General features: G+C 27.4%; 1 protein-coding gene across 1 annotated transcript; it reads left to right on the forward strand.

Annotated features, from left to right (window-relative positions):
- Positions 1-1,995: 1,995 nt before the first annotated feature.
- On the forward strand, positions 1,996-23,454 carry LOC107449277 (uncharacterized). The gene is made up of 8 exons (XM_043040422.2): positions 1,996-2,159; positions 5,394-5,509; positions 9,554-10,024; positions 11,826-11,885; positions 13,962-14,068; positions 15,994-16,406; positions 19,641-19,806; positions 22,882-23,454. The coding sequence occupies exons 3-8, from the start codon at positions 9,554-9,556 to the stop codon at positions 23,324-23,326; spliced, it is 1,662 nt and encodes a 553-aa protein (XP_042896356.1). The 5' UTR covers positions 1,996-2,159; positions 5,394-5,509; the 3' UTR covers positions 23,327-23,454.
- Positions 23,455-23,596: the final 142 nt, after the last annotated feature.

The raw sequence follows: 23,596 nt of genomic DNA on the forward strand, positions 1-23,596 counted from the left end.
ATATCATAGTACATTACCATACAACTGAACAGAAGGGGAGAGGGAAGAGGGATCAAGACATGGAACAGATCTTCTCCCCAGATGGCGTTTCTTGAGCGTTGCGATAGCGAATCTCATTCAATTTATAGGTAAATCAAATAAAAATTTGAGAGAGTTATGGTAGTTTCAGTTTTCATATGAAATTAAGGCATACAAAAAAGCAAAAAGGTTTATTCTGGATTTTTTTTTCAGTTATTTTTCATACATTTTGCACCCGGGAACAAATAACAAAAGGTTCCCTATTCTAGCTACGCCACTCAATCTGGATATAAGTTTCTTCATTATTTTTAAAAATCAAATAGAATGATGAATTGAACCTTTGAACCTGGTACGCAAAAAATTTTAATCAGCGTATTCTACTATAGATGGTATTTTCGATATAAATGTAAACAATAACAATCTCGAGCTCTATACCTGCTCTAGTTCCGGTTGGAAAGTTTGCAACTACTTACGACAGTTTATCCTGTGAGGCGATATTTTCAAACGGAAAATTTTGTTTTCAATAAAAGAAGTAAATTAGATAATATCTGAGTTCTAATCTGCCGTATTTCATAAGATTGTGGGGACAGTCACATCGACCACGCCAACCTTCATCTAGGAAAAGTAGATTGGAGTTAAATCTTTGTAGTGGTAGATACACTATGGTAATCCCCCACCAGAATTATATTTTTGATAGAATTCGATGACCGAATACCACTAGTTGATTCATTGCTGTTTTGTGCGAAGCCGGGAGAATTGCATTAAGATCACCGTACTTTTTGGGTGCTGACAGCAAGAGCTGTATTAAGTTCACTGTCATAGTAGCTCCTCTGTTGCTGTTAGCAGTCGAATGTATACGTCGTGTGTGATCGAGACTGAGAAGCAACAGCGTGAGGAGGACAATGTCACAGTCACTGTTGAGGAAAAACTGTAACCACACTTATTTGAAGCAGCTTTCTTCTACGTCAGCATGTTAGCAGAATGCTCTGATTGGCCGTTAAGTTTGAGCCCAAGAAGGCTATAAATACAAGTAACTCTGTTTATCAGATGTTCTTCTTCATTTCTCCTGTCCCAGTCTGCGTTCCAACTGTGTAACTCTCTGTGTAATGTTCTAATAAGCATGTCATTCTTGGATCCACTGATCTCTGAATTTTATTACAACAACAGTCACAAGTAGCAAGTCAACAGTTTCACGTGGACCATTCATCCAAGTAGACATGTCCAAGAGCGTATTTGCCAAGGTTATTTTTTCGCATGCAGTTGATAGTCAAGTTTTTTAGGGATAAATATTTTCCACCAATCATGATGTCACCAATTGGGTATAATATGAAAAAAGCTACTAGGAATAACTTACTAGGACCTTACCCACTACTTACCCACTTACTAGGAATAACATTTACCTTTTAGTTTAATTAATAAACTGAGTTTTAAATATGTTTACTAAATTCATAAACTTCGGTAAAGCAACAATATAAATTATTTCCAAAGGAACTAGACTAATACAATTCCAACCTGGCGAGTAGTGACTTATAAACAAGACAGTTCGTTTGATGCTTTTACTTGTTGCTAGAAATCAGGTTCGCAGAAAATGCTGTTTACTAGTTAAATTTAGTAGGAATAACACGATCTGTGACGTAGGCTATAGTATACCCAATTATTTGGTTTTCGTTCGCGTGCGAATTTATATGTGAAAAAAAAAATTGCGTCCCGTGAAATCGATTCCTCAAGCGTCATTTAACAGTACGAATGAGAACCTGATTGGTGAAATATATTTTACCATGGAAACTTTCTAATCTGGTTCTAGTTCGCATCTTCGAATTCGCAAAATCTATTATTTTTACAAGCAGTGAGAACGGCCCTTGAAATTACAATACCTGTTGAAATGTATAGCAAAATGGAAAACAGTTTATAAAGCGACATCTATACAACATTTGAAATGCTGATGAGTTTGAGATCTTGGCAAGTAACTGTAACTTTTATTTCAATCATTTTGATCAAGAGAAAAGGGTTTGTGTGGGGACGGGGGAGTTAAAAACAATAAAAAATTGTCAATAACATCCTATTTGGCGCGGGATGTTTTAAATTGATATTTATTTATTGTTTTTATAATATTTTTAGTAATATGTGATAAGTCTTGTGTGGTAAGTACATCTAAAAGCTTCAGGGTATTTCAGCTAAGCAAAATTGATTGTTTTTAAATTTCCTTACGGGGTTTTCTACGATGTCAACATCTTGCTTCAAAAATTGCAAACTCTTATTTTATTTTATCTTATATCAGCTGATAAGCTATTAAAAATAAAGGAAATTTTGATATCTATTTTTAATTGTTTTGTATTTCTGAAATTTTTCGAATTATTTTGAAAATATATTGTAGGTCAAGCTCTGTATATTTCTAGTACTGTATGAAACGCTCTGATTTAACATCGCTTTATTTGATGAGGTTTAGAAAAATTACAAGTATTTAAAGTTTTTCGATTGTAAGAGGATTTATTAGGATCCTTTACATTTTCATTCATAAATGACATCCCCACCTCCGAAGATTAAAATTGTGATGACATGCCACCAGATCTTCTTCAGGGATGTTTTCCAAACCGCCGCCAACAGGCCATTGTGCAGCTTTAGTGTGTTGTAAATAAAAGTACCTACATATATCTTCAGAAGTTGAACAAGTTTTTCCTAATTCTGTTGTAAAAGCCTGAATAATTACCAGCTAACTCCTGAATTAATTGAAAAACAATACAAGGAGATGTAAACATTACTTTAGGCTATAATGAGTACCTGTAAAAGGTGAAAGATTCAGTTAGAGGTTTATGAATTAAGTCAACAGGGTGCCTAAAAATTATAGCTAGTGTTCAGTAACCTTTAATCAATAAAAAAACCCAAAAATTTGAGGTTATGAAATTTATTTATTTTTTTCTCCTATGCATTGCTTGCATATATGAATTGCATATCTTAATGTATAATTAATTGTTTCTGTACTAAAATTGTGTACAATATTTCATACCTCTTTATTTTTAGATAGTATTAAACTAATTTTTACATTTGCAGTTGGACAAAAATTGACTTTTACAGTTTCATGTTTGTAAAAGATTGTTACCCATCGTTTTGTTCCTTAACATGGCAGTCTTAAAAATACTCATGGCTCTTGGGAATTTTAATATTTTTTAGAGTGAACAGCATGGGTTATTACCAATTTGTGCATGAAAAATGCCCTCAGAACAAATACGTTTATGTTCTGCCTCTGAAAAATGTAAATTTACAATTGTGACCTAAGTTAAATTCTTATCAAAAATATTTAAATTTTTTTCCTACCTAAAATTATTTAATTAAGGCTATGAGTCAAACAAACGTCTGGTTATAACATACATGTTCTTAATTAAATAACATTGAAATATAGTTAAAAAAAATTATAATTATTTGCATTAAATGAATAGATATAGTGAACATAAAGGCTATTGTGCAAGTTGCTAGTTAAATGGTATAAATAAAAATATTACATTCGTATTATTTGTTATTCATTCATTTACTCCACCATTTATGTTATAAATGTGACATTGTTGGCAGTGAAGTATTATTTTTTAGTAGATTGTCCCATGGAGTGATTTCCCTGGCTGAAAAAATTCATATTGTTTTAATTTCATTCCAGGTTGGTTAAAATTCATGTTGTCAATTATATAACATTGAATTATAATTTAAAAAAAACTATGGTTACTTGTACAGTAAAGGGAATAGGAAAACCAAAAAACCGAACGAAATTCTATAAATTTTACCGCCATTTTTTTAAAAAAAATGCTTTTTTCCTCATAAGATTTTAGGATTTTTCTTTGTTTCTTGAAAGATGTTAACCTTACCATCATTTTGGAAATAATCATTAGTGCAGTACTTCATCGTTTTTTCTTTTTAAGATTATTTCCAAATATTTTTTTTTAGTTGGGTTTAACAATTAAAAAAACAGCGATTCAGAAAATCGGAAAAATCAGTTATCCGGAATAGCGACAGTCCCGATCGTTCCGGATAATCAGTTCCCTACAATAATACGTGAAAAGATACAGTGTTACATTAGGAGCAGTTATGCAAGTTGCTAAGCGATTGCTGTAATTAAACATTGTATTACAGTGAAACCCCGATTTTACGTTTCTCAGGGGACTGGGTAAAAAAAACGTAAAATCCGGGAAAACGTAAAATACGGGAAATACTTAGATAGCAAAAAATCATATAATAATAATGGGAAAATAAAACAAACTAAAGGTAGTAAAGATGACTCTTTCAAAAGGTACTATTAAAATCTATATTTTACGAAAAGAATATTAGTATTTAAAGAAAAAAACATACCAGTTCAAGATCACTTTTACAATTTTTGTTAAGAATCATGTAATTTAGGTGCAAAATAGTGCGTAATAGTAGATTGTTTTTTAGACATTGAGTTCAAAGTAAATGCCTCATCTTCCAGGACTGAAATCTTTTGCAAATTTTTTTCCTGGTCTTTGTATGATAGAAAATAGTCTTTCACTATTAGCAAACTTCTCAATGCTGTGTTGAAAGAAGGAACGGGCTGTGCTTCTGTTTCTTCTTGTTCATCTTCATCGGCGGATGAAAAGTCCATAACATCGTCCACGGATGGAGCAGTGGTTCTCTCAGCTTCGCATGTTGCTAAGTTTTCTCGGATGTACTCGTCGAAGTCATAGCTAACTGTTTCATTGTCATTCTCCGAGTCTAGTCTATCTAATCCTGCATCTGTTAACGGTTCATTAGAAGCTACGATTCCGCTTTCTTCAAAACAGTGGGAAATGCACTTTTGTGTAACGCTTCTCCAAGCAGCAGAAATAAAATGCATAGCCTCCAGAACACTTAACTTTAGTTTGCAGGCGTCATTTAGGTTTCCGTTCTCTAGTTCAGCTACAGCTTTCCGGACAAGTTGCTTTCTGTAAAAAACCTTAAATATTGCTTATTAAAACGTTTTTTTATTTTTTCTTTCTACAAAAAAACGTAAAATGCGGGAAATTCCGTAAATTAAAAACTTACAATCCGGGTAAAATTAACATTGGAAGTGTACGGAAAAACTGGGTCCTGATGAAAAAAACGTAAAATGCGGGAAAAACGTAAATTCGGGGGACGTAAAATCGAGGTTTCACTGTATTAAAATATTTGTTATTCATTCATGAACTCCACTATTAATGTTGTTATAAATGGGCAAATAATTGATCACAGTGTATTATTGTATTGTCACATAGGACAATTTTCTATCTGAAACATTTCATATTACAATTCCATTCCAGGCTAATTAACAAAAACACTAGAATGTTAACCAAATTGATTAATATTAAGATTTTACTATAAATCTTTTTTGTATTTTAAATTTTCGTACTTTATTTTAGGGATTCTAACCTTTAGCAAAGCAGCAGAAAAGAAAACTTATGTTTTAATTTGTTGAAAATAAAATGCTTTGTTAAGATATTTTGTGTGGGAGCAGCTATTTGGTGATGTAGCATTGGTGAGTTTATTTAATTTCTTCTTTAAAGTTTTGTTTGAAACTTATAATTGAAGTGTATGTTTAGTATTAATAATTTTCAGAAATAATACATTGATATTTGTAAAGATAGATTGTTTGTCAACCTACTAACACCTTGAATTTGTTATTATGTGTACTTATTGTGTAACTAACTTTTCTTTGAACATAATAGTTATATTTTTAGAATAATTTTTAAAAATTAGTAGCAATAGATAACAAATTTATATTTTTGAGTGTTTAAAAGAAAGGAGCTAATATTTAAAAAAAAATATATATTTATAATATAATTCAGCCAGAAAATGTGGTAAATTTTATGTATTGTTTTATATTGATAATAGTCTTTAAATATTTTATTGAGTTGGCATTGGAATTTTTTATTTCTTTGTTGTACACAGGGTTGGAAAAAACCCGTGTAGGTAATACTGTGTTTTATTGAACTTTTCTGGGTTTTTCAAGTTTTATTGGAGTTTTTTTCAAAAGAGACGGCAGGGATAAGCACTTTATTTTAAAAAAGCTTATTTTAATATTAATAATTAAGTTTAATTTTATGAATTGGCTAAACATATAGTTAATTTAAGTGTAATTAATACAAATAAATTGGTGCAAAAGTCAGAAAGAAGTTTCTTCTTACATTACGATACACAATGTTGTATATACTTACTTACATCACGCGTTTGAAACTTAATTTATCACAGGTTTACTTTTTATTTATATTTTAATCTTAAAAAATATTTGAGGATTTTTTTTTTTTTTTTTAAATCTAGAATGCGAATCAAAGACACTGACTAATCAATGGCCAAATGCAGTCAAATCTTGCCAGCAAGGTGAGTCTCCAGTGTCCAAACACAGTTTTTTCACCAGAGGTTCATTTTTTTTAGACTAGACTACATATATATTTCAATAGGATAGCTCTTTAATATAACAGAGGATAAAAAAAAAATCAATTTTGGAAAAACCCACTTTGGGGTGAGTTTTTTAGAGTCCCAGGTTTTACTGGGTAGGTGGGTTTTTTGCAGTACAGCACCTAAACAGCTTTGAAATACCTAATATTTATATTGTACATTTATTTTAGACATTACTTAAGTATAATGCAGGGTAAATCTTAAGTGTTTTATTTTGAGTTCTGTTTATATAGATTTTAATAGATTTTTTATGCTCCTAATTTTTTTCTAATCTTAAATTGTATTTTGCTGTGACAAGTGCTAAACTTATAGAACTTCCTCTTTTTCTTTGGAAGATTTTAATTGAGTATGAAATGTTATATCTGTTATGTGATCATTTTATCTTATGTCAAATGTTAGTTGACGAAGTTCTAAATTATAAAGATGACTTCAGATTTACTACTATGCATGTAAATATTTTTTCTGTGCTTTTTGCTATGTTGTAATTGTTAAAATTTTTTTTTGTAAATCTTCAAGTGTTTTTCTTCATTTTAAAGTAATTCAGATTTTATGCTAAACTAAGGGGCGTGTTTTGCAGGGAGTGAAATAGCTCAGATATCCAGATGGCAACTAAGTAGTTCATCAAAACTTTAAATCTGTTTCTAGATCACTAATATTATTTTTATTAAGTAAATGCTTGGCTTCAGTGAAATACATTACAAATAGCAAAAATTTATTAATGATAATTTCAGGTCATTTAGATTTTAATACTTTTTAAAATTAAAAATAAAAATCAAGTATATTTTGCTTAAATTTATCCAAAAGATTAATTTCTGTAAATATTTACATGAGAATGAATTTAAAATATAGATATAAATTTTTAAGAATATTTATATTATATTATCTAGATTTACTTTGTTCCTCCTGAAATTGCACTTTTTTTTCTGCCAAAGGCAATTGTTTAATTTAGTTGCATAGCTTCCAACTCTACTGGATATTCCAGTAGACTACTGGATTTTGCCTGTTTCTTCTGGTCTACTGGTTTAAGTAAAATTCTGATTTTTGTGCATTTTAGAAAATTTCCTGACATTTAATAAGTTTCCTAAAAAAATCCCTATTCTAATAGAATTTTGTGCAGATTATTGCCTGCTTGCTTGAATATTTAAATAAGTATTACTAATACATAATGAAGCAAACCTCATTTATAGAAATTAGTTAAAAACTTTTTTTGTTATAAAATATTTATTTTTATTTGGAATTCTCTTTTTAAATTAATTAAAATCTTTTAACTATCTTTGAATTAAATGCCCATTGATATTAAAAATTATAAGTATACATAATTCAAGTATGTTTAATTTCAATCATAACTGGAAAATATTGCATCTTTTCGATTTTGAAGACTGGAAAATTCCCCATGTGTAAAATATTTAGTACATTCTGGAACAATTATCAAGATTTTATAAAATCTTCTGGATTTTTTCCAATCCATGTTTGCAACTATGTAGTTGTTTCAGTTAATTTTGAATCATTATTGCTATGGTCATTCTCTACAAATAGGCTATTTGCTGTTTATTTTAGTTTTATATTCAAGTAATTGTGCAAGAATTATAATTTTAGTTTAAAAAATAATAATTTTAATGAATATATGTCTGATTTAAAAATAGTCATGTGAAACAAATGTATAAGTTTTAACTAATAAAAATATTAAAATCAATCCTTAACTAAAGTGTCATTTTCTCACATTAAAGAAATAAAAAGAAAAATGTAATTTTGTTTCTTTTAAAGTTTATAGTGAAAAATAAAATTAAAAGATTATATATTCTTAAAGTATCCTATTTGAGGAAATTAGAACTCTTTTTAACACTAGAAAGACAGATGGGCCATTTTATTATTCAAAAAATAATTTACTGAAATCATTAAGTGTTTCAAGCGTTTCCTAATTTGATCCAATTGAAGTGATTATTTAATCATGCATTTGTTAGCCTTACAGGAACTTATGTATAGAACCTAATACCTGTACCCCATAACTCCAGGTAGTTGGGATATAAGGTTTCATTAAAAGAAACAAGATTATTTCAATGTCTCTATAATTTATTTTTATTGAGAAAAGTAAAGTCAATTATCTAAGAAACTAATGTACAAGTATAATAAAAAAGTCAGTGGTCAGTTTAATTAAATATTTTCATAGCTATTTCATTTCTAAATACCATAGAATTTTGATGATAGTCCAATGTATTTTAAATTAAATATGATTATATTTTAAGATTTTAGATTTCTAACTAATCAACACACAAACAATCTTTGAAAAGCCTCATTTGCCTTTCAGAATTTTAAGGTATACAGCAATTGTTCAGCCTTTCTAGTATTAAAAGTTTTAATAAATTTAATAATTAAACACATTAAAATAAATTAACTTTATAAATTATTAAGAGTGCCATTCTATCACAATGAAGTAATTAGAAAATAAGCATTATTTGCTTCTGAAAGTTATTCCTATAAATAAAATTATGACAACTGTATATGATTCTTCAACTATCCCATTATAGGAAATTAAAATGTTAATTAATACATTCATACACACAATAAATTTACTTGATAAATTTAAAAGGGAGAAGTAGAATGAAGAACGTCTTGACATTTATTTCGCAGTTTTATCAGATCATGATCTGATAAAACTGCGAAATACCTGAATCTCAAGCATTCTGAATCGCTAGGAAAGAGTGAATAATAAGAATTTTGAGTTTAAAACTTTTCTGATAAGTAAAACACTATTTCCAAAGCCAAAAAAATTAAATTAATGCATGGAAACAACTCTACAAGAGTTAATTTTAATAGATATATGTTGACCAAGAAAAATTTAGACCTTTCAGCTAGAAATTAATGCTTTTTGTATTTGTGGGAGGTAAGAGTTGTGAAATGAATGAGATTTCATAGATATAAAAATAATAAAAATTCATTTCAAATATTACTTCAAACTTATGAGATAATGTAATAAAGACTTTTTTAAACTATACATTAAACAAATATTTTTTTCTATATCATTTTGCTTAAGAAGAAATTGAAATATCTTTAATATATATCATATTAGCCTATTTGCAGAGTATTTCCTCTGTAATAATAAAAAAATTATTTGTTGCTATTTTAGATGGCTCGTGTGGATGTCAAATCTTCAATTGAAACCTTTGTTTCAAATTCACCTGATCTACCTGTATTGAAAAGTCCTTTACCTAAACGAAGTAAACTTTCACTAAGAAGGAATTCTTCGTTTTATAATGGCTCTCGAATGCAAGAAGATGGCCTCACATCACTTAAGGTGCCTAATCTCAATTCTGAGGTGTCAGGTGACATGACACCCAGCAAACCAGACATTGAGATGATTGATTTGACGTGTGATGGTCAAGAGGATGGAAATGCATCGCCAAATTGTAGCACGACCGAATCTAAATCATCCGTGTCTGAAACAGAAATGGAAGATGATAAAATTAAAGTGTGGACTATTGGATTACCCAATTGTGGAAACACATGTTTTGTTAACAGTATTTTGCAAGTTTTGCGATATTCTCCTAATTTTTTAAACTCTCTACATTCATTAGCTGTAAAATGTCAAATATTGAAGGTTAGCTATTTTATAATTAATCATTATTTGCTTTTATTAATTATATATATATATATATATATTTTAAATAAAGTTGAACCTTGATCCATCATTCGTTCCTGCTTGTTTCGTTTTTCCGTACATATCGTATTGTGTCAATTGTTTCATCACAAATGGTGTTCTTATAATGTTAAAATAATACCCATTTAGATAGCTTTTTGGAATTAGCAGATTCCCATGTCTATCGTTCAGGAATTCATTTGACATTTAAGAAAAATATTGAAGTTAATTAGTTTTTAAAATAAAAACTTAACTCCAGATCCTAATTGTTAAGAAAATGTACATTTTTTACAGTTTGGGTAAAATGCCTCAAACAACAGGTTTGATATTTATGCATCAATAGATGAAAATTTTAAAACTTTTGAATGTCATTGTTTGTATTGAGAAAAAAAAAGAGAACCGAATTTTCCAAATATTTTAAGTAAATAAATATATTTATTCATCCTTCTTTTACATTATAAATATTTCTTGCAGGAAGTACATAATATTTTTTCAATTAAAATTTTTCATATTTAATAATTTTCAAGTCATTATTTGATATTTCAAGTTGACCTGCATCTGTTGTTTTTCTGTATCGTTCAATTGTGGTTCTACTGTATTTACTTATACGTATATGTTAAATTTAGTGTTTTCTGCTTTTTTTCCTTTTATTTTTGCCATATTTTGTTATATTTCTGATTGTAGCGAAAAACAGCCACTCTGATTGTTTTCTATCATGCATTTTAAATTTAATAAAACTAATCAAAATGAACTTTGAATCCATTAATTGATGAAAATTGCGGCCAGCTGCTGGAAATTGCATTTTTCAGCCTGCTTTTTTAGGGGATCATTCACTTAATTAATTTAGATAAATTAGATTAAATTGAAGTTCTCATGGTTAGTTTACTGACTTATTTGTATTTATATTAAAGGAATCATCTTGTTAAACTTTTAAAAATCTTGTGTTAAATTATTATTATGGAGTATAAAATTTCCTGCATTGAGTGAAAGATGAATGAAGCAGCATTTAAATAGAAATTTTTTTTAGTTTGTAATTTGCTGGGTGGAGGTTCCTCTTTATAATGCTTTTTTATTCAAATTCTTTTAAGTTGACTTTACGAGGTAGAGTCAATAAATATGTTTTTTGGAGGTTGGCATAACTAATAAAAACACAGAGACTAATAAAAACACAGAGCCGACTGGAATTCATTTCCAAAACAGTTGGTGTTAGCTGCAGATCATTTCTGACAACGCGAAATATGCATTTGTCGGACTTTCAAACGTCGCCTTTAAAGCAGCGTTCAAACAAATTCTGCATTTTGCTCTAGAAATAACCTAAGATGCTCATTTTTCCTATTAATTTCCTAATATGAAGTTACTTTGCTAACATTAAAAAACATAGTTGCCTAACTAATATATCTTATAGTCATATATTTGAATTATTCAATGTTGTGACCAAAACGTTTTTGCAACAACCATACAAGTTGGCATCTTATGTACAAGGTTTGGAAAAGGTTTCACTTTGGTCCATTGGGCTTTTCATACAGTTTAGCCCAATATACCCCATATGGAGTGTAAGAGAAGAATATTTTATTTGTTTTATATATATATTTAAATTCACCTATTTCTTACAAATAAATGGCCAGTTTTTATCTTAAACTAATTTAAGAAGTAATATTTATGTGTGGCATAAAATATCGTAACTGTATATACTTTTGTATTTTTTATAAATTTTTTTTAGAGGAAATTACCTTGTTTTATTGATTCATATATTTTGTTTTAGGATTCATCTGATGATGAAGATGATTCTCATGAAGTAACTTTTTTTAGACATATGCACACTGTATGTATATGAATATAATTTCTGGTTAAATTATGCTAAATTTTTATTTTATGTTTTTGTATTTTGACATCATTAATATGATATTTTGTTTGACTGGAGTTGGTTCAATTTATGTAATTTTGTTTCTTAGAAAAAATCATTGATTTGAATATTTTTATATGGTAGCTCTTCAAGGTCCTGTGCCACAGGTCCAGAGCTCTGTTTTTGGACTAGGCAAGGTTCTGCCAACCTTTCATCTCTTCAGTGGGTCGATAAAATGAGTACCAAGCATGTTTGGTGACTAAACAATTTGGGTTCTGGGTTAGTCTGACCTGTGGTCACGAAAACTGGAATGGCACAGTAGACCTTGACCTTTGACGAGCTGTGTCACCACTGAGTTTAGTTAAGGCTATATATTTTGGATTGTAATTTTTAAGAGTTATATTGATTATTAAATGTACCTTACCTGTTCTTTTTACTGTGTCTCACCACTGAGTTTAGTTAAGGATATGTATTTTGGGTTGTAATCATTAAGAGTTTCATTGTTTATTAAACATACCTTACCCGTTCTTTTTACTGTGCTTTCTTACCCATTTTTTCTCACCCATTTGTGTTGTACTTATCTTACCCATTCTTTTCACGCCGATTTGTGCTGTGATTATCTCACCCATTCTTTTTACAGTGCTTATTAATTGTGCTGGTATATGTTTTTTAGTTCCATACAGAGTGGAGAAAAGTAAGTAATTGAATCAATATTTCAGTGCTGAACAATGCTACAAAATCCTGTGTGTAGCTGAAAGACATATACAAGCACTATTAATAATGCTAAAATAATTTAATTTTTAAAAAAATTTATTTTGTCCTTATTGGCTTTACAATATAAGATGAAGCTTAACCAGGATTCAAAATAAAGATTAACTGTATTCCAAATCATTTGGCATGATGCTGTTGCTAAAGAATAATTCATGATAGACAAAATTTACCACAATAATTTGATTTTCTTCGGTATTTATTCCTTTAGAGGGACTGTAAAAGTTTTTTTCACTGTGTGTAAGCTTCCTAGTATCGAAACAGATATTATATGTTTCAAATGTACTAATATAATACACTGCCTATATTTGTACATTTGGCACCTATTAAAACTGTGCCAATTACTGTAATAACTGTCTATTACTAAAATTAATTAAGCATCAATAGCATCCATAGTAGTTTGATTTTTTACATTTCTCTTAAACGAATTAGGACCTTTTCTCCATTATTTTTGCTTTATAGAATATAAATATTTTTTTAAATTAAATTATTACCTGATAACAAGTTTAAGCGGGCATTATTAGTCTCAATAAGAGTTCGTTTTAAATTATTTAGTTTTATTGATTCATGTTTTACTCACACTGTTCAACTTTTAGTTCTCTGGCTCATGTTTCTGGAGTTACAGGAGAGATGCACAGGCACAAACTTTTCATTTTTTTTATTATGGATAAAAGTTTTTATAAGAAACTAAGGTTTATAAAAACTTATATTGTTGGAAGCGTTAGTAATTGATAATGCTGAAAGTATGCACACTGCACTTACAAAATTAAAAAAAAAAGTTTGAGTGCTTAATAACAAAAATGCATAACAATTTTATGGTGGGAAGAAGTTTTTTTGTGTGGATAATTTTTTAATGCTGTCAAGTCTAGGTGAATTTTCAATTATACTTTTCTTACTTTTTTAAAAAATTAGCAATGCTCTCAAAAATTTATAAATATGAAGTTAGTTCTTTTAAATAAGGAAGAGAGACTTGCTCTTCCAAAAGACATTTAAAGTGATTGAGGCTATAATCTTTGTTAAACTCATATAAATTATCATCTCTGTCAAAAGAATAGCGGTCTGAAGGTTATGCGATTTCCCCACTTCTCTCACTTTCCCTCTCTCTGTTACCATAGTTTCAGTAAATAATTTGTTCAGTAGGTTAAATACATTCGGAATGTTATAGAAAGAATAAAAGAAAATTCAATTACTGTAATTAGTTGTCGAGCCACTTATTGTTGATTTTGTTGAAAATATTTTATAGCTGATATTGAATTGCAATCTAACTTATGCTTTTTTTCCCCTTAGCTGTATACAATTATGAAGAAAAAAGAGCTTTTAATGTCGAAAAATGTAGATAAAGACTACTCTAGTACACTCATTAGGCCTGTAAAACTTGTGATAAATAGCCTAAGGTTAGTATAGAATTTTTTAAGAATTCATTATGATTTTATTCTTGTAACTCTATGTTAAATAACTAAAAGTTGTCTCCTGTTATTAAGATATATACAATCTATGTTCACATTTACTGCTTATATTAGTTTCCAAATTTTGTCTTAATTATGAAGTATTGCTATTGTTGCATTATTTTCAGTCCGAAAAGTGATTAATTTTATTTAATATTATTTTGAAATTTTATTCTAGAACAGTCTTAAAACTATATTTGATAAATTATTTACTTAAAAGTTGCATTTTCTTAGTTCATTGTTTTTTTCCTTCAAAATAAAGCCTAAAAGCATCTTAAATGAATCACCCCATGATCAAACAGTTAATGAAAGACTTGAAATGACCAATATTACATTGCCATGCAGAAATCTGTGTCAAAAGGTAAAATAGATTTTATTTTCTTCGGTACTCAGCTGGCAATAAATTTACCAATAAATTTCTAAATTTGGTGTATAATAAATTTAGCATTCTAACATAGTTTCAGAGTTGCAATTCAGTAGTTTATCTTACATTACTTTTCTTTTTTTTCTTTTTTCCTAAAGGAAATAAAACCTTTATTTGTATTTAATTAAAAATTTTAAATAGTTGAATAGTTTAAAAAAAAATATTTTTTTTCTTTATTTTTTTTACTGTTTTAACTATTATGTTTCGGCTTTTTATTTTCTTATCTCTTTGTTTCTGTTTTGTAAACTTTACATATTTTTAGAATAAGAAATGCATATCAGGTATTACTAATTTATAAAATTAATTGTTTGTATAGGGTATTCACACTTTGAAGAATGGTATAATGAATCTCTATTTTCTACTAAGTTACAGTGGAGCATTGTTTATACGGCGATCACTTATACGACGTTTACATTTATACGACATTTAGTGTAGTCCCAAATCATTCCTATTCATTTTAATGTAAAAATATATCGTTTATACGACGCACCAAATCGGCTATACGTCGGTTTTTAGATTTTGTTCAAGTTTATTTAATTTTTAATTTTTTCTTGTGTATTTTAAAAAAGAGCGGAATTTGCCAACATGAATGATACTGAAAAGGGTGCCAACAAGAATGCTTGGATGACGACCATAGTTTTTACTAGATGACTGAAAAAACTAGACAATGTTATGAAGAGGCGATACTAATTATTTTGGAAAATGTAAAAGCTCTCTTTTTTTCCTGCAAATTGCACAAGTGCGCTTCAGCCATTAGATTTTACCGTGATTAGAAATCTAAAACTGCATCATAGAAAGCAGTAAGTTCAACTCGCTATTCAAAGCATTGTAGAGACTAATAGCNTAAAACCTTTATTTATATTTGATTCAAAATTTTAAATAGTTGAATAGTTAAAAAAAAAATTTTTTTTTTACTGTTTCAACTATTATGTTTCAGCTTTTTATTTTGCTTCTTATCTCTTTGCTTCTGTTTTGTTAACTTTACATATTTTTAGAATAAGAAATGCATATCAGGTATTACTAATTTATAAAATTAATTGTTTGTATAGGGTATTCACACTTTGAAGAATGGTATAATGAATCTCTATTTTCTACTAAGTTATATACACATATCTTGGTTATATATTCTGTTGTTACAAGCAACAAAACTTAGATGTCTTATTTATTTTAGATTTTATAGCCTTCTAAGTATTTAAGTTTTAGCCATCCTTTTTATTTTTAACCATCCTTTTATTTTTAACCATCCTATAAAAAATTCACCCTTATGAAAGACAGTAATTAACTTGATATATTAATAAATAATACTAATTATAACAATAATATTAGGAATTTGATAGTAATAGAAATGCAAAACTCACCCAAAAGGCTGTACATCTATCTTTATCGTATTAATTCCATCTTTGTTTCTCATTTTTAATTAAACTAATTCTTAAATTTATAACTATTTTAGGGAAGTGACCTCTTTATTTGAAGAGGGTGAGCAGCATGATGCCCATGAATTGTTTATCACTATCGTAGCCTCATATGAAAAAGCTTGTGAAATGTTCAAAAAACAATTACCGAGTGAAGATAATGCTGTAAATAAAGAAACAAATTGCCTTCAGAATTTGGAAATTAAACAAGCTGAACCACAAACTGTAGTTTCTCCTGTTGAACAGAGGGTCAAAAGATCTTTGCTGGCAGGGAAACGTCGCCGGACGAAAAGTTTGCCCGCTGACATGGCTTTTATAGAATCTCTAGTCTTAGGAATGGAAGGCAAAATTCGTCATGTTGTGAAATGTTTGGAGTGTGAAAAGCGATTAGAAAGAGAAGAAACTTTTGCTAATTTGGAAGTGACCATACCAGAGGAAGTTTCTAGTGGAGGTAACTTTACATTTTTGTTTTTATCTTTTTCCTTAAATAATTAATTTTCTTTTAATAATTAATAAATAATAATTTTAAGTAATTCTTCATAATTAATTTTCTTTTGTAATTTTACATATGAAACTTTTTTTTTTTAAATTATAATAAATTTTCATTCTTTAATCTAGTTTGATCATTTGAAATTTTTTCATTTTGATTAAAAAAAGTTATTAGCTTGTCTAAGTTTATTGTATGTTGTGTTAGAACTTCTTTCAAACTTTTAAGAATATGTTATGATTACAAAATCCTACTATGGGTCGTTTATAACTTTTTAGGTTGTTTTTGTGATAGTAATTTTTTTTCTGGTGTAATTCTAATATTATTTGCCATGTTCTCTTCAGTTCTATTATATTATTTAATTGTGATATTAATCAATTAAATTAGTTCGAGGTATGTGAATGAGATAGTATTACTTGTATACTTGCGATTATAGTATTACTTATAATGATTAAGTGTTAAACACTACAATCACCACAATCTTGCTTGGATATTATACATATTTTAGTAAATACAATGTTTAAAATTTTTTCACTGTTATAAAAGTACACAGTTGGCACATTATAATTCCAGTAATTACTATTCAAATTAAAAAAAATTCATATAATTTAATAGTAAAAGGTGAAAATAGTTCAATTTATACTTTGTATTTATTTGTGGATTCATTGATCAGTTTGAGTTGAATGCAGTTGTTTACTGGATTATAATAAAAGTTTAATAAGGCATATATTATTTATGTATTGATAAATGGATATTATGATGAATGTAGTTGTTTAAAAATATTTGGCTTTAAGTAATATATGTTAAAATAAGTGTGTGAGAGTAATTCACCTACATTTTTCTTTACTTTTGTTTTTAAATATATACTTATTTAATTTTGAATATAAATAAATGCCTAAATTGCATATTTAGTTGCTATCAATAATCTGTGGAACAATTTTTACCACTGTCTTTTTTTCTTTTACATCTCATCTTATAGAATGCTAGCATTGAATAAAGTATTTTATTAAGTTAAATGATTTGTATATTTAAATAATATTAGTATAATGTTTTTTTTAATTTTAGTCATTCATTAATTTTTCTGAGAAAATCAATTAATCAGATGTAATATAAAATAAGAATCATAATTTGATTACATTCAATATTTAAAATTAATTTATTATATTTTTATGCTTGTTTTTTTATTTTTAAATACAATAAAATCAGGAGACAACTTTATATTTGAATAAAATATACTTATAACTGTTTACAACTCTGTTTTTAATATTTTAGTTATGATAAATTCCTATTATTTTGACAATGTTTATCTTAAGTTTTTTTTTTATAGAATTTTAGTGATTATGATAATTCTCATACACTGACTCCTATAATTTGTGGACATTTAGTGTAGTATTAGTTATAAATTTTTGCGTATTTGTGGGTAATTATTTTTTGAATATTAAAATAAATGTTTGGTCTAATGATAACAAATAAGTTATGGTGAATGAGATTTGTAAGCGCAGAAATAACATTTTCCAAGAAATGGACTTCTGCATAAATTATCAAAATTTTGAACACCTTTTAAGAACTCTTCAAGAATAAAACTTCGAAAAACTTATATATTATTTGAATATTTTAATTATCATGAAATTTATTTAGGTGATGCATTTAGAGAGTTTCACTAAATTCATATGAAGGTTAATTTTGTACTTTGATCAAGTACTAGTGAACTTGATTTTAAATTTTATTTTTTTTAAAGATCTTTTTTCTCCGATAGTCTTGACTCAAATAGTCCTGACCAATAAGTTTACATATTCACATGAACTTTTTCAGAGAATGTGGGTGGGTATTTTTATGCAAGAAATAATCAAGTATGAAAAATCTTAAAGTAAAATATGATTATCTGAAAATAATTAATTTTTTAAAATAATTAATTTATCTGAAAATAATTAATTTTTAAGAATGTTTTTCTAATCTGTAAACATTTAAAAAAAAAAAAATCCGCAGAAATGGTATATCATTAAATATAATTAACTCATGACTTATCCTGAGATGCAATAGTATTGAACACAAATAAATATGCCTTATTGAAAAAGATTTGATCTTTGAATGTCTTGGAAAGATGTAACACTTAATGGGGCTTCAGCTCCAAGCTAAAAGAAAATGTATTTTGTAATTTCTCGTTAATATTATATATCTACTCTAAATTCCTTTTAATGCTATTAAAGCATTATATATATATATGTAATGTATGCATGTGTATAATATAAAATATTAATGATAACATTTGTAAAGAAGACAGGCAATCTCCATAAAATACATGTAATTCAGTGTCTTCTAAATTTGATTTTAATACAAAATTCATTTAGAAAATGTTTCTCCTGTGAGTCCATTTCGGATGCAATTATTCTATAAAATTATGACAAGCAAAAGCCATATATTTCTGCTTGTCATGATTTAAATACTGGGATTTTGATAGGGAGTTGGCTGTAAAATTTTTATTTATATAATTGAACACTATCCAAAAGGGAAATTTTTAACTTCTTGATTTGTTCTAAAACGTGACGCCATATAAACTATGGAAAACCTTTTTGATAATTTTCTTAATTACCTCTTGCTTCCAAGAATGATTGTGCATTAACTCTGAAAATAATTTTTTAATTGGAATATTGAATATTTATGGCTTTGTGAAAAAGCAGTTCTCTCCATCTTAGAATTAATAAGAAATATCTAACTTAAACTGTAATTTAATTTATCATGATTTGTATGAGGCATTCTATATTACATAAACATTCTGCTATAAAACTTCAATAGTTATATTCTGTTATGAAAATATAATGTTTAAGGTTTTTGGCAGATGAGTGTGACTGTTCTATGATGACTACATGATTATTTGATGTGACTAATTTTAAACCATGGTTAAGAACTTCAAACTGCCAACTCTTCCTTTCAAAATGCAACATATTTAAAAAAAAAAAAGCATTTAAAGTATTTTATTGACAAGAAAGAAATTTTGGGAACTTTCTTTTCATTTTAAAATATCAGATTTGGGAATCTGACTTTTACCTACGTTAATAATTTGGCATATTCTTTTCATTTTTGGAAAATTGTTAGAAGAAGGTGTTTAAAAGATAATTGTATAGGTTATTAGTTTTGCAAATTAGTTTAATTAAAAATCAAGATAAAAGTTAATTGAAACTGTTTGAATTTTTTTTTCAGAATCTGTTGATTTGCGTCAGTGTTTGTCACAGAAGACCAAATTGTGTGGTGAAAATAAATTTTACTGTGAGACATGCGAGCATCACAATGAAGCTGAAATGAGCTCTGAGATAGTGTCTGCCCCACCTATTCTTTTGCTTCATTTTGGTTGGATGGGAAGATTTAGGTAAATGAAAAAGAACATTCCTTTACTTATTTGTGTTGTAATTTGATTCTGCCAATTCCATTTTTTCTTCTATTTTATAGTTTTGTCTATTTTATAGTTTTGATTTTATAGTCGTAAAAAATCTATATGGGTTTAAAATACTTTTCTTTTATTAAAAATAACCTAAGTTCTTCGTTTCTGTAATATTTAGCATATCTATGGTGCAAAAAAATTTTATTTCTCAGGTTTTGCACCCAAGAAAATATTTATTCAAGAAAATGTTTATTATTATTTGTAATTCAATACTTTTGTTTTGTACAACTTGTCAAAAATATTTAATGACAGTAATATTTAATGTTCCTTCAAACATTAAAGAGTCCTATATAAAATTTTGATAAAGTTGCAGCCCGCCATTTGGCTGGTGTTTATAATTGGAAACCCTTGTTCTAGAAATTTGAACAGTATTGTTTATAGATATATAATATGATTTAATTTTAAATTGTTAGAGATATTATATGGGAAATCTCTTTGTCTAAAAATTTACTTTTAACATTAAAAAAAAAATGTATACATTTTTGTACAAAACAAAATTGGTATAAGTAAATAGATTAAATTGTTTCACAAAAAACTATGCAAAATTTTACCATTTTCAAATCTTGCTTAGGAGATTCATCTCCCGTTCAACAAATGTGCAAATTTCAATTGCTTTAAAAAGTATGCTTTTATAATTAAAGAAATCCTATTGAATAGTAAATACAAAGAGTTAAAAAAAATTTTATTGTGTCAATGCCTTTCAATGTAGATATTCACAATGCTTGTTTTCCTAGACTAAACCTTATCATTAGGTTTATGGAGGAAAAAAACTTCAAAAGAAATTTTTTTTTATAACTTTAAAATTTGCCTAATTTTCTAATGTAGAAATATTTTTATCTGGTAAACTTTTAAGTAAAACCAATTATATTAAAATTATTTAAAGTGTGATTAAAAAGTGAATTTTTTAAATCAAATATTTTTTATAAATTGTTCATTAACAAATTTATTTAAATTTTCAATGAAATGTAGTGTATCAAAATTTTTTAAGATTATAATATCATGGTATTTTATATTTTATAATGATGCAGCACTTTTAAAAATTATAAGTAATAGTTTAGTAAAATTCAAGAGCTTGTTTTTACATATTTGTAAATGTGGTTTTATTACTTGTACTTAAGTAATACAAAATATTAAACTATATTTCTAAGCAATATTTTATAAATTTAATTGAAAGCGATATGGGATGTAACAGAAATAAACAGTGTACAGTATTTAATAATCATATATGATACCAATTTAATTTGGAAGTTTTCAATGAATTTTCAAAGTTTTCCCTTTCCCAATTAACAACTTTTGATGAATGTCCCAATTTTTTATAAAAAAATTATTACTAACCTCTTTAGGTGACCAGCTGGGTTACTTTCAAATATACTTTTTGTTATTTACTATTGAGGCATCAAAATTGTGTTTTAGTAGTATCACTTTCTTAACACTTTTTGATCTATGGTATTAGTTCATATTCTGTCCAACTATTTCATTGCTCTGCAAGCTCAGCCATGAACAGTCTACATGTGATTGTCAGTGAGAGAATTGTCAGTGATAGAATACTCAGATCCACTTCGACTTGTTAAAATGATTTCCTGAGCCTTTTTAATTGTCATGGCAAAGCTTAATCTGACTAAAAACTGCAGCCTCTTAACTCTTTGAGATGGAATTTTTATAAAACATATTGATCAAACTTTTTCTTTCTTTTTTTTTTTTTTTTTTTTTTTTTTTTTNTTTTTTTTTTTTTTTTTGTATTCATTTATTTTAAAATAAGTGCAAAATATTATATTTATTATTTGATTAATTTATGATTTTGAAATATAGTTTGAAACATATTGATCAAACTTTTTTCTTTTTTTTTTTTTTTTTTTTTTTTTTTTTTTTTTTTTTTTTTNTTTTTTTTTTTTTTTTTTTTTTGTATTCATTTATTTTAAAATAAGTGCAAAATATTATATTTATTATCTGATTAATTTATGATTTTGAAATATAGTTTGAAACATTAGTAAAATCATCCAAACACAGCTCACTTCCAAATAATTTTTCAAATTTGCATTTATTTAGATTAAAGAGAAGTAGTTATTCATAATTTGAAATGTCTTTAATTTACAAAACTAATTAACGATGAATTTTTAAATAGAAGTGAGGAAGAAATTCAAATTTTTTTTTTTTAATATTTTAGCACAACTATAATTCCAATAATCTAATCTGATTTTTATAACTATTGCACCGTTTTTTGTAATACCAAAATATATTTTTACTTCTAATTAGAGCTTCAGGAAGAAATATATATAATTGTCTCCAGTGTGCCATTAACATCAAAGGGCAAGGAATAAAGAAAATATTAGAAATGAAAACTGTTTTTCCTTTTTTACAACTGTAAAATTTCAGCTCCAATTAAGAGTTTTTGAAGGGACATAATTCAAAGTTTAGTGCAGTTGCACAGTTTTGGCTTATTTAAATTTCTTAACAAAATAGTAGAATCAGATTATGTTATAGCACATCTAGTGGATTACGAGTGTAATTAAGAGTTTAATATTAAATGACTAAGTGAATATTGCTAGTATCGCATTTATTTATTTTTATTTCTTAATTGCATGTATTTCACTCGTGTGTTCTCATTGGTTGTTTGACGTAGGATTGAAATACTAACAAAGTATTTTTTTTCTGTTAACAATTGGAAGTTAAAGCTCCTAAAAAATGGATTTTACAGTCAACTTGTGTTCTGATGTTTAAACTTCATCCTTTGGACCATTTTGGTGTAACATACTACTTTCCTTACATGAAACATCTAAGTTTTTATTTTTTTAATGCAATCATTGTTACTGTTGCCACCAGCAAGAAACAAATTCTGCCCTACTCCGAGGTTACTTAAGAGGTTTATGTATGTAGATAATGAGAATCTATCTAGATTTGTGGATATTAATGTTTGTTGTGTAGAACTTTTATCCCTTTCCATCTTTCTAATATTGAATTTAATTTTACCTTTAACTTTCTAAATAGATAATTTTAATTTTCTAGTGTAATGTCAATGGAAAAGACAAGTGTCAAAGTGATTATTCCCCTTTCTCTGGACACATCTGAAAATAGAGAAATATTTACTTGTTCTAAAGGAGAGAATTATAAACTCTATGCCGTAGTTTTGCACATAGGTCGTTCAACATCAGGTGGCCATTACGTTTGTTTCATCAAGGATGCTTCTTCTCAAGAAAGTATGGATCAGACCAAAGAAGAAGTTGTTAAATCTCCTGCAAGGCAAAATAAACAAGTTGGGTCTTCCAAGTATTGTTGTGTCACTGATGAAATAATGAATTTTACTGGCGTAGAATCTTTTACGAAGTGGTTGTTGTTTGACGATGATATTGTTTCACCTGTTGTGATTGATGAAAATTCAGATTCATTTCCTTATTTTAACTTTTTAAGCATCACTGCCTCACCTTGTATGATTTTTTATCATAAAACATAACGGATTCATTTCTTAAACAAAGTTGATATTTTAAGCACAAATGTATTTGCATTAATATATTGATCTTTTTTAGCTATTTTGGTTTTATGTGCTTTTAAATTGTGTAAAATAAATATTTTTGTATTTTATCTCTGGTTTTATTTTTAAAATTTGTGATTTTCAGGAGTTACAATTACTGAAATTAAAGTTAAAATATTTCTAATGTCTCTTTACTTATAATTTTAAAGATATTTGGTATTTTAGAGAGGTTTTATGTGACATCTTTGTTTA

Source organism: Parasteatoda tepidariorum, chromosome 3, assembly GCF_043381705.1.
Source record: "Parasteatoda tepidariorum isolate YZ-2023 chromosome 3, CAS_Ptep_4.0, whole genome shotgun sequence".
NCBI lineage: Eukaryota > Metazoa > Arthropoda > Arachnida > Araneae > Theridiidae > Parasteatoda > Parasteatoda tepidariorum.